At 35.4% G+C, this 12,171-nt stretch overlaps 1 protein-coding gene across 1 annotated transcript; it reads right to left on the bottom strand.

Annotated features, from left to right (window-relative positions):
• Window positions 1–5,925: 5,925 nt before the first annotated feature.
• On the bottom strand, window positions 5,926–8,688 carry LOC145025534 (putative serine/threonine-protein kinase At1g01540). The gene is made up of 7 exons (XM_078976784.1): window positions 7,865–8,688; window positions 7,587–7,691; window positions 7,369–7,491; window positions 7,122–7,292; window positions 6,746–6,875; window positions 6,461–6,670; window positions 5,926–6,255 (listed from the first exon to the last, which is right to left on the bottom strand). The coding sequence occupies exons 1-7, from the start codon at window positions 8,530–8,532 to the stop codon at window positions 6,121–6,123; spliced, it is 1,542 nt and encodes a 513-aa protein (XP_078832910.1). The 5' UTR covers window positions 8,533–8,688; the 3' UTR covers window positions 5,926–6,120.
• Between the last annotated feature and the right edge of the window lie 3,483 nt (window positions 8,689–12,171).

The following is a 12,171-nucleotide window of genomic DNA, read 5'->3' as shown; positions in this document are numbered from 1 at the left end:
AGTGCTCCGATCCGAGATGTGTGCATAAGGATGACAGTGATGACTCCAGTGTTAGATACCATTCGAGAGGCCCAGGTGGAGGCCGTGAGACCGGAGAACCGTAAGAGGGAGAGGTGATCAGTAAGGTTTCCAAGTTTAAGACAAATAGTCGTGGGCTTATGACTTTCCGAGGGCAGATTTGGGTACCCTATACAGGCAGAGCACGGCGTATAATGATGGAGGAGGAACATATAGCGAGATTCTTGATCCACCCAGGGGCCACTAAGATGTATTTGGACTTGAAGAGAGATTACTAGTGGCCGTGTATGAAGAGAGACGTGGCATGGGTAGTTGAGAGGTGTTTGACCTGTCGCTGGGTTAAGGCGGAGCATCAATGTCCATATGGCCTGTTACATCCTCTTGAGATTCCCCACTGGAAGTGGGAACAGATTTTGATGGATTTTATCACCAAGCTACCGAGGACTGCGTGTGGGGTTGACGCGATATGGGTGATTGTAGATCCATTGATGAAGATTGTTCACTTCCTCGCCATCAATGAGAGCTCTTTTGTAGAGAAACTGGCCGAGATTTGTGAGAGAGGTGGTAGCACGACATGGCGTACCAACCTCGATAGTGTTAGATCGAGATGTGTGCTTTACTTCCAGGTTCTGGAAGAAGTTTCATGAGGAGTTAAGTACTTGGTTGCATTTCAGTACCGCATACCACCCGCAGACAGACGGGCATAGTGAACGGATGATTCAGACGCTCGAGAATATGCTATATGTGTGTGTCATGGACTTCGGAGAAAGTTGGGACACCTATTTGCCCTTGGTTGAGTTTTCTTACAACAACATCACCATTCCAGTATTGGCATGCCTCCCTTCGAGCTTTTATATGAGAGGAGGTGTCAGACTCCCATCTGTTGGGGAGAGGTAGGGAGGAGACCGATGGGTGACACTGAGATAGTGCCGAAGAAGACCGATCAGATTTAGCAGGTCAGATAGAGGTTACTAACAACCTAGAGTCTCCAAAAGAGTTATACAGATCGGCGACGATCCGAGCTAGAGCTCCAGGTTAGAGATTTTGTCCTCCTGAAGGTATCCCTATGAAAAGGGGTGATCTGATTCAGGAAACAGGGCAAGCTGGGGCTCCGATACATTAGTCCTTTCAGAGTGATCTCCAAAGTAGGTAAGGTAGCTTACCGGCTGGAGCTACCTGCAGAGCTTAGTCATATTCATAACACCTTCCACGTGTCTCAGTTGAGGAAGTGTGTAGTCGATGAGACGACGGTGGTACCATTATAGGACATTCAGGTGGATATGAGTCTGAATTATATTAATAGGCCGATAGTGATCTTTGATCAGAAAGTGAAAGTTCTGGGGAACAAAGAGGTGCCCCTGGTTCAGGTTCAGTGGCAACATTGAAAGGGATCCGAGTGGACTTGGGAGCCAGAGTCCGAGATGCGTGAGCAATATCCAGAGTTATTTCGAGAGCATGACTTTGAGGTCGAAGTCTAATTCTAGTGGGGGAGAATTGTAACATTCCAAACCAGTTATACTTTATAAACCCTTGTTCTTTTGGTGGTTGTCGGGATTGGCCCTTATATGAGAAAAAGGTGGTAAATGTACGTGAGGTATATGCGAGGTCCGCTCATCGTACTCATGTGTGTGTTTTTGACGCGAAAGCCACCTAATACACTAGGCATACCAGAGGGTATGTTAGGTGTACTAGGCCCAAAGTGAAAACCCTAATTTAGGGTGTGTCCCTATTTAAAGGACATGATTGACTCATTTCTGGCCACCATTCCTAGACATCATCTCTCTCAAACCCTAATTGCTCATCCCTTGAGCTTCCGTGTCCATTTATGAGCTATTAAGTGTTATTGTGTTTCTTTGGGGTGAAGAAGGAGCTTTGAAGAGGAAGGAGTGGTAGTCCAGGCTTTGGATCTGAGCGTATCTGTGGTTGGAGCTTTAGTTAGAGGTATAAAGCTCAAAGCTTTCTCACCCTTTTGATTTGTGCATCATGTTAGTTCATTTTAGGGTTTTGGTCCCAAAGTTGAATGCTTTATGAGATATTGAGCTCCAGAGCTTATTATCAGCTCCTATGAGTGTTTTTAGTGATGTAGAGTCATAAAAATCAAGACTTGGACGTGTAAACCAATCCATACATGAGATATGAGCATTCTTGAGAATAGAGAGTGAGAGTTTTGGTGTATTTGACTTTATCATTCATGCAAAGGCTAATGATAAAGTCATAGACTTTATGGAGTATGAGCCTTTAAGGAGTCCAGATCTAAGATTTGGGCTAAGGTCTTAACGGATTAAGACCAAACGAGTAGAAAGAGAAAAACTGGGGCATATAGTGAATGTAATCCCAGTACGCTCAACCTAGTGTCGAGAATCCCCGATGCATGCATGGCGATAGAGTACGCCCAACGTAGAGGGCTTGTACGCGCAGCGGACGTGCTGCCGTTGACTTTTAGTTGACTTTTAGGGTCTGGTTAATTTGTGGACTATCAAGGCCATGGAAGGGTAAAATGTTCTTTTATCCTTCTGTGAGTTTGTAGAAGGATTACTCTAGCTTCTTTGAGAGTCGTTATTAATTAGAAATAATTATCGTTTTTGTTAGGCGGAGGCTAGACCGGTGATTTGAGTTCGAGGTCAACTGATTTTTTTATGAGGCGAGTCTTCTCACTATACTTACCTGAGTGGTAATAATGAGTGACCGAAGGGTATTATTTGAGTTATCGACCGGAGGGTCCTATGTGCTCATATTGAGTTATGTGATATTATGAATTTCTGTCTTTGTGATATATGATATGCTATTCTGTGTTTTACTGGGATCGGACCGGAGGGTCCAAATCGAGTTATGAGACTGGAGGGTCTCCACTGAGATATAGGAGTGGAGGGTCCAACCCGAGCTGTGAGACCGAAGGGTGCTCACTGAGACATATGACCGGAGGGTCCACACTGAGCCGTGAGACTGAAGGGTCTTCACCGAGACGCATGAGACCGGAGGGTCCATGCCGAGTTATAGCCATGAGAGGCTTATTATTTGTGTATGTGGTATTTTGGCGAACTCACTAAGCTTTGTGCTTACCGTGTTGTGTGATATGTGTTTCAGGTACTTCTCAAGATCGCGGGAATGCGCCTACTTGATTGTACACACCGATTCGAGATTACGTGGATTCTGGGATAGTGACATTTTATGAGGATTTGTATTGACACTTGAAACAATTATGTTTTTGTGAAATATATTATGAGTTTTTATGGTTTCAAAAATGAAAATTTTGGGTGAAAAATTTACATTGTTCCATCCACAAGATAGTAACTTTGCTTGTAGTGCTCGATCGTTCAGATAAAATGAATACTTGGAGTTGTTCCTTGATATTTCGCCTTAAACAATGGTGATTGGTAAAGACGTTAAGATTATTCTTTGAATCGGTTACACCATAAAATGCATGCCAAAATGATAAATGTTGTGACGTCAACCGCTTCTTGTATCATTGTTAAATACTCATGATTACCCTCATGTATTGGTCTTTCAATTCCATTGGACAATTCCTCAAATTTCAGTCTGTGCAATCAATGTTATAAAACATTTCGAGGAATCCATGCCTAGCTTCGTGTGCTACGTACAAAAGTTGATCGTCATTAGATGTCGGGCGTCGTAACTATTCGGCCATATACAGTTGGACAACACCATATCAAAAGTTTTAAAACTTTCACATGAAGTTTTTTATGACATTCAGATACTCATCTAATGTGTTTGAGTTGCTTCCATACACTATTTGACATATTGTTGAGACACATTTTTGTAGCGCACTAAAACTTTTCTAGATTTCATGCATCCCATATTGTTTGAAAAAAAAGAAAGATAATTCATCATCTCTAGGTTACCAACAAGTCACATAAACAAACCTTTTTCAATAGAGAACTTTCTTCAAAATTTCTCTTTAGCAAAGATTGAATCAGTAGCAAAGTAATGCATATTTAGTAGTTGTTCAGTCTCTACGATCTTTGTGGATTGTGTTTCTCATATGAATATTGTTTGAACATGCATTATTTTGAAATAGAACTTGTGTAGTACGAGAGATAATGAGTTAACAAATTAGCGTTGCTAGGTTCATTGTTGGATGAAGATGAACTAATAAGTTATCTTCTATTACTATTTTATGGATGTTCGGATTTATTTTGGTGGAAGGTTATAGAGCAAAAATGAATGGAGTCGAAGAAGGTTGGAACGAAATTAAGAGGAAATAGAAGTGTATTTAAGATAAAATTGAACGGGATAGAATTGAGGTTTGATGTTTATCATGAAATTGATGTAAATAAATAATAGAACGCCGATGCTTTTTATTCACCAGCACAAGTCTAGTAACCACTTTGATATAAAAAATAATATTATATAAGAGCAATTTTAGAATAATTTTCTAGTGAAAATAATAGGATTTGGTGTTTGGTCGGCTTTTCCCAAGCTTGTGGATTTAAGCTTTGAATTATAGCATAGGTGTGATGGATCGGTTTGATTATGTTAATAATCGAAACCAAATCATAATCATTACAATTGATTAATGTATTTTAATAATCATTGGTAACGGTTAATATTGGTTTTAATCGGTTAGTGGTTATGGTTAACGGTTAATATCGGTTAACCATAATGGTTCAAAATGACATAAAAATAAAAATATTTTTCTATAAAAATTAAAAAAACATAAATCCATTGTTATAAAAAAATGAATGATTGTGTATATATAACTATACTGATAGAAGATTACTTATCATATCTAATTCCAAATAAGTTCCCTTTAAAATTTCAATTCTTAATATATTACATACATTATACTCCGTCCCTCCTATATTTATTGTCCACTTTTGATATTTGAGGTATTTATTATTTAACTTTAACCTTAAATATTTTTATTTGTATTATAAAATATTTGATGAAACTTATAAAAATGAAAATACGTTTAAAACACGATCCATTCATATATTATGTTTCAAGTATTATATATCAAAAACAAAAATATTTAATGTCAAAATTGAAAAAGAAATACGTCAAAAGTAAAAAGTGGATAATAAATATGAGATTGAAGAGCATTTAATATTATATTATATTAAAAATATTTATTAATATTATTGGTTCAATTCGGTTAATAGTGGTTCGGTTTTGGATGAAAACCATAACCGAACCATATATTCGATTAATCAAAATTAGAAATCGCACCATATCTTTTAATAACCGTTCGATTAAAATGATTCGGTTATATTGATTAATTTGATTATGTTTCGGTTTTTCGGTTAATATGCTCACCCCTATTTTGAATGGCCCAAATAAAATTATTTTTAATTATTTTCCCTATCTCATGTTTTAAAATGGCATGATCAATAAAATAATAAAAAAAATCCTTGTGCACCTGTCGCAGTTAAATTTAGCTCATGGTGTATCTTTCGACAGTATTCATAAAATAAAATAAAATTGGTAGCTAAAAGTTGTAGTAAAATGTTTGGAAAATATAATTGTTAGTCTTTGAAAATGTTAAAAGTGCATAAAAGGAAAAGATAAAAGTTCTCAAAAATTATTTGAAGTAATTTTTAGATTAATTTTTTTTTGTTTAAAATAAAATATAAAAGCTTTTACTACGAAACAAAATTTTCCTTTTTTACGAGTTTCTTTTAAATGCTAAAAGCTTACAAAATATTTCCAAAACCTTCGCATTGAAGAAGCCCTTAATATACCCAATTTATACAACTTCACCACCAAAAAAGAGGATCCACCACTACCTACGGATATATAATATGGTTTGGAAGTCGATTTTGCAATTAACGAAAATGAAATAAACAAGTTGCAAATGGTAAAGAAGAGTACCAAGTATCAATTCAATCACAATAAAATCTAATTTTCATTTTTTTTTTTTTTTTGTTTTTGCACGCAACACCGATCAAATTAAACCAAGAACACAAAAATCAATCAATCAAACAAACACACATTATGAGCATAAACAACTCAGAAAACTCAAAACCAATGCTAATGCTATGAAATCTCTACAATGAGTAATCGTGAACGTGTGAACTTACATGAATGGCACGAATCAACAAACATTATACACAAATATCAACTCTCAACTTAAGGGAGTAGATTCTAGAGTTGTTCTTCCCTTTTCCATACCGATTTGCTTGTTTGAATGCTACTTTCATACCCACTGCTATCACCCGACTCAACATGTCGTTTCTCAAACGGTCTCTCCCTTGCGGTTTCTCGAGACCCTCTCCGTTCCTACAACATAGACACCAACGTTATGATTTTATAAAAATAAACAGTCAATCTTTCAGCAACCCTTGAACTGATCCACACACAGTCTGCCCCAAGACCATAATGTAAGATGTAAGTCAGGTACTGGTACGTAAAGTAGCCCAATCCACATTGGAATTGGAATGCATTTCTAGTTTTGACAAAAAATGTATTTGATATAAAACCTTACATCTCTAAAAGGAAAATCATCGGCTTCAAGCATGTGAATCACGTGACCCATCTTCGGCCTTTTTTGAGCACTTGGATCAACACAACGTAATGCTACTAAAAGAACGCGCTTCAATGCTCTTGAAGATGGTTTCTCGGGTATCTTAGGATCCAAAACTGCCTCAGCGGTTCTATTTGTTACCATCGCTTTAAGCCAATCAACAAGGTTCACCTATGTCAATTTTAATTAGAATCCAATATAATGAAACCAACATAAATAAAATAAAATAAATTGACACAAACAAACCTCTCCTTGAGGTCGGCTATAGTCTACAGGGTTTCTACCGCTAATTAATTCCATAATAAGAATCCCAAAACTATAAACATCGCTTCTTTCATTCAACATGCCAGTACTTGCATACTCCGGAGCAACATACCTATTAACCAAAATTGTATTTTTTTCATCATTTAACATTAAACCACCCTGAGCTGGCCCACATCAGTCAGAGTATCATGTGAGATGTAAATCAGGTACACAGTGGCCTGCTAGGCGTGTAACATAATAGCCTAGAGCCCACAAAAGCCTAATCCAATGTGTAACTAAATTTTAAAATTTACACTGTAGCTGCTGAGACTCAAACCCTGAAACTCGGGGCGTAAATGTGAAAAAAGTAATGACATACCCAAATGTTCCCATGACTCGGGTGGTGACATAACTACTTTCGGAGCCTAAAAGCTTGGCCAAGCCGAAATCCGAAACTTTAGGGTTCCATTGCCTATCGATCAAAATGTTGCTTGATTTGATATCACGATGAACAACTTTGGGCTCGAGTCCTTCGTGCAAATAGGTCAACCTATAAATTGCCATAAAGGGTTTCAAATAATCAAATCATATGAAAAAATATTAAAAAGTTGGAATTAAGAATGTACCCTTTGGCTGTTCCTAGTATAATGTTCATGCGTATCTCCCATGTAAGCGGACTAGTTGGTCCCACATCTCCATGAAGCCATTGTTCTAAGTTTCCGTTGTCTACATACTCATAAACAAGGATCCTAAATGGGAAAGAAACCATAAATTATGCAGTTTGAATAAAAAATATAAAAAAAAGTGTTGAACTTTGAAACGAAGGGGATTATTTGTAGGGTACCTGTGAGCTCCTTCAACACAATAGCCGAGCAACCTGACTAAATTCTTATGGCGTACGCGTCCGATTGCTTCTACTTCAACTTTAAACTCCCTCTCTGCTTGTCCTCTGTTCATAACAAAAGCACGAAAACATGTATGTTGTGATCTTTTTCATAAATTGGAAAGATTAACAAAATTGTGGGGCGATATATGCTACAAAAACCACAATCAAGACTACAAATTTATTAATGGAATATGATCGAATTGTTATATGCATGTTATGGAATATCGGAATTGAACCTGTTGTTGAGCAAATTCTTGACAGCAACGGTGGTTTTATCGACTAAAACTCCACAATAAACAATCCCATATCCACCTTCACCGATCACATTCTCATCTGCAAAACCATTTGTTGCAATTTCAAGCTCTCTAAGAGTATACCAATGGCCCCAACCCAAATGGGAAACCTCAGGTTGGACAGATATGGGCGCCTGTTGATCGCCTGAGCCGCTTTCATGAGACAACCCACCACCACCACCGCCACCGCCCTTTTCCGGGTAAGAAATCCGGTGCTTCTTTCCTATATCAATCTGAATTTTCTGGTACCCATTTAATTTACTCTCATCATCTGCATGCCTATCAACTACAGCTAAAGAATCAGATTCGGGATACGGGTTTTGACCGGGATTTTGGTGTTTATGGATGGTGTTTGGGGTTTCTTGATTATGAGTTCGGGTCGGGTCGATGCGGATTTCACGAATTTCTTTAGAGATGTTTGGAATTGTCGGCTTTTGAGGTAAAGTTTTGGTTTTTTTGCAGGAATTGTTGTGTTTTGAGGTGAAATAGAGTGAAATTAAGAACATCAAGATCACAATAGCGGCTCCAACGCAAATTCCAACAACAACCCATAATCTTAAACCGAAAATCGAGGTTTTCTTCGAGAGCTCATCGTTTAGAAAACCAGACATTTTGTTGATCTTCTCCTTCTTTCTTCTTCTTCTTTGCTTTGCGGTGATGACCTTAGTACGATGATGCTACATTACAAAGAGACAATTGGAAAAGATAACGAAGAAGAGAGACAAAAAAGGAGGCTAATGGTAGTGGTAGTATTAATGGATAGAAAATTGAGTGGGGATTTTGGGAGTTGGAGGGTGGGGAGGCCTAAAGCTGGACTGATGGGACTTCTAGAAATATAGCGACCCCACTCTATACAAAATTAAAATTAAATTTAGATAGTTTCCTAATTTAAAGTCTGTAAAGATTTATGATGTAAAGTTAATAATTGACTACAAGAATTAATTATCTAAAATAATGTTCTACTATGTTTTGTAGATTTAAATCTTTAATTATTAATATAGTACATATTTTTAATATTGTTTTCTAAAATATATTATCAAAATAAAAGCTGACAAAAAATATATGAATTTTAAGTATAATTTGATTTAACAGTGATTTAATAATTAGTCACCTGTTGATGTTAAAATATGTGGATGTGACATGCGACTTTAATCGATGGTCTATTGGGTTTTGTAAATATTGATGGGTTTATTTTATTTATAATATTGCTTTTGCTTTTGGTAGATGTTTTGCGAATATAATTTTTTCAGGAGTGGAGTACACATATTCTTAAATAGAAACTAATCATTGTCTTGAAACCAAATGCAATAGAAAATTAGGTCAATTAATCAAAGTTTAATAAATACGCTATAAGAAAACAATATAAGAAAGCTTATGAAAACAAAATTAATCAGATAACTGTACTATAATAATTAGTAATATATAATTTTAGATTTAATACTATTAAAATAAATAATACAGTATGTTTTTAACTGTCATTACAATATAGTTAAAGCCCATACGTTTAAAGGAGTGAGGTACATCAATTTGCCGTACGTACCCCCCCCCCCCCCCCCCCCCCCCCCCCCCCAAAAAAAAAAAAAAAAAAAACATGATCTTCATGGGGGCATAATAGTTGAAGTTTGGAATTCTATGAAGAAGGTTTAAGTTTCGAAATTTGGCACGTCCCAATATTGCTAATATTTCACAATTTACTCACTACGACACTACGAATGAATGGAACGAATCACTGCAGCGGTATAGAAAAAAAACTGTTTGTTTACCATAAAATAATAAAATGAAACATTTATCATAAAAATATATAACATATAAATAATATCAAAGTATAATATGTTAGGTTACTTTTCACCTAGTCAGTAGTCAATGCCAAAATATGATACGTTGGGTAGGGCCTAACGAATTATGCATAGTTAGGCATCATAAATAATGAACTTAAAAAACAAAACAATTATATATTACAAAAAAAAAAAAAAAAAAAAAAAAAAACTCTTCGTTCATAATCATTGAAATTTATTCCTTCAAGTTGAAAAACAAAACATTAAAAATAAAAGTATACACAAAAAATAAGTTCAAATCCCAAAAAATACAATGTATATAATAATACATGCATGATATGGACTTAAAACAAATAATCCCAAATCTTCCTTACAAGTCATCCTTTCATCCTCATGAATCAGTGGTATTCCAAATGAAATAATAAGCAATTTGGATTATAAGTCCGGAGAAATGTATTTTCTTTGGTTGTATTGAAAGAAGCAAGGGCGTAGAAGTTGTATAATTTAGTGATTAAGAAACATGCTAAGTTGAGGTGTTTGATTTGATGAAAATTCCAAGGAGATAGGTTGGAAAATAATATTTGTTAAATTTCGCTTTTCAAGATGAAAAAAAGTGGTAGTCGTCGAAAATTTTAAAAATGATAATCAGCGAGGGAATCCACTTACTTCTCAATGTTCATCCCCAAGTTCTTTGTAGGGTGAGATTCGTCGATCCTGTTACTCTCCCATCTCAAACCAGTTATTTTTGTCAGCTGAGACTCGTCGCTCCCGTTACCAATTAACCAGAAATACCACAATGTTGTCATTGTCAATCGTCAATCGCCGTCCAAACCTGCTCAATGAGTATGATTCATCTATTCTATAATATATATATATATATATATATATATATATATATATATATATATATATATATATATATATATATATATATATATATTATCATCTTTTTACTTCAATATCTATAGTATGATTCATCTATTCTATAATATATTTTTTTATCATCTTTTACTTCAATATCTATTCATTAGGTCCGATCGAAAGGTTACACTATAACCCCTCATCTTTACAGGGGTGGAGATAATGAGAGGGCTGCGGGGTGCTATGCCCCCTCCAATCTCTTCTATAACTTCAACTTATAGGATATATATAATAGTCCATGCAGTTGGTTGTTAGAGAACCTAATAATCATATTCAAAAATCCAATTATTATTATATAGACAAATAATAAGCCCATTACAATTATGAAAAGAACTGAGGCCTAGTTGGCTAGCCCATTACAATTATGAAAACTGCATCGACTCCCATTTATTTTAATTTGCCTATATATTACCCCCATTTATTTTTATTAGTGTTCGTAAATAACTCTTGTAACTACTAATTAGTTGATGTTCTCATTTAGACATTTTTTCTTTATCAGATTCTTATCCAGTTTTACAGAGCGTATTATATTATTCAGTTATAAAAAGTAATTTAATATTCTTATTATGATGTTAGCCCCTTCAATTTAGAATCCTGGCTTCGCCCCTGCATCTTTAAACATTAGGTGATACTACTCCTTGTTAACCAAATGTCTTCTAGATTGTTTTGGTTCATTGGGGCTCTTGGAAGGAACATGATTGTTACAAACATGTGTGGTTCATTTGCACTCCTGTTAGTGTTGGTTTTGGGTGGTTTTGTCCTTTCACGAGGCATTTAACTTTTTCAAACATCATTTCTTTTACTTTTATTTATCAACTAAGATATATTTATTATTTTTGTTTACTGAAGATGATGTGAAGAAATGGTGGGTATGGGGGCACTAGTCATCTCCTATGATGTATGCAATGAATGTAATTGTAGTCAATGTGTTTTTAGGACATGGTTGGAGAATAGTAAGTTACATAAACCTTTGTTTTATGTGTTTATCACATTCTATAAAATCATTCAAACTTACATTTTGAAATGTTTTTTTATTGTTTGATAGCCTTTGAATGGGACAACACAAGGGAAAATAGTTATCACGAGTAGAGGGTTTTATGCAGAATCTTACTGGTATTGGATTGCAGTTGTAGCCTTGATTGGATTTGTTCTTGTTTTCAACATCATGTTCGGTTTATCTCTAGACTTGTTCAAATGTGAGTTTCATAATTGAAATGTTGTTATGGATGATTCTTTAACCTAACATTTGTTTTTTTTTTTTTCTTTTTGTTCTACAACTTTTAGAAAAACTCAAGGTAACGCATCAGGTGATGATGATGAAGCAGTTGTTGAGTTATTAACTTTGAAGAAGGATGGAGATGAGGGAAGTCAAATCAAGAAGAAAGGAATGATCCTTCCATTCTATTTTTGTTGTTTTTGCTTTTATAAATTACAAAATCAGTCTCTTGTTGCTATTTTATAATTTTACAGTTTGTAGTTTGTTATTGGCTCTTGTTATTGTGTTACTTAATGAAGGACCCCAACTTTCGTATTTCTGAAAGACCCAAACTTTCA

The sequence above is a fragment of the Lactuca saligna genome, chromosome 1 (genome assembly GCF_052625555.1).
Source record: "Lactuca saligna cultivar CGN05327 chromosome 1, ASM5262555v1, whole genome shotgun sequence".
NCBI lineage: Eukaryota > Viridiplantae > Streptophyta > Magnoliopsida > Asterales > Asteraceae > Lactuca > Lactuca saligna.
The sequence above is the reverse complement of the archived record's forward strand: the minus strand, read 5'-3'. Positions and strand labels throughout refer to the sequence as shown.

Coding starts and splice junctions, on each gene's coding strand:
- LOC145025534 (XM_078976784.1), bottom strand. CDS start 8,532: ATGTCTGGTTTTCTAAACGATGAGCTCTCGAAGAAAACCTCGATTTTC. Junction 6,671..6,745: donor ATAGCCGACCTCAAGGAGAG/GTTTGTTTGTGT, acceptor AAATTGACATAG/GTGAACCTTGTTGATTGGCT. Junction 6,256..6,460: donor ATGATTTTCCTTTTAGAGAT/GTAAGGTTTTAT, acceptor TCTATGTTGTAG/GAACGGAGAGGGTCTCGAGA.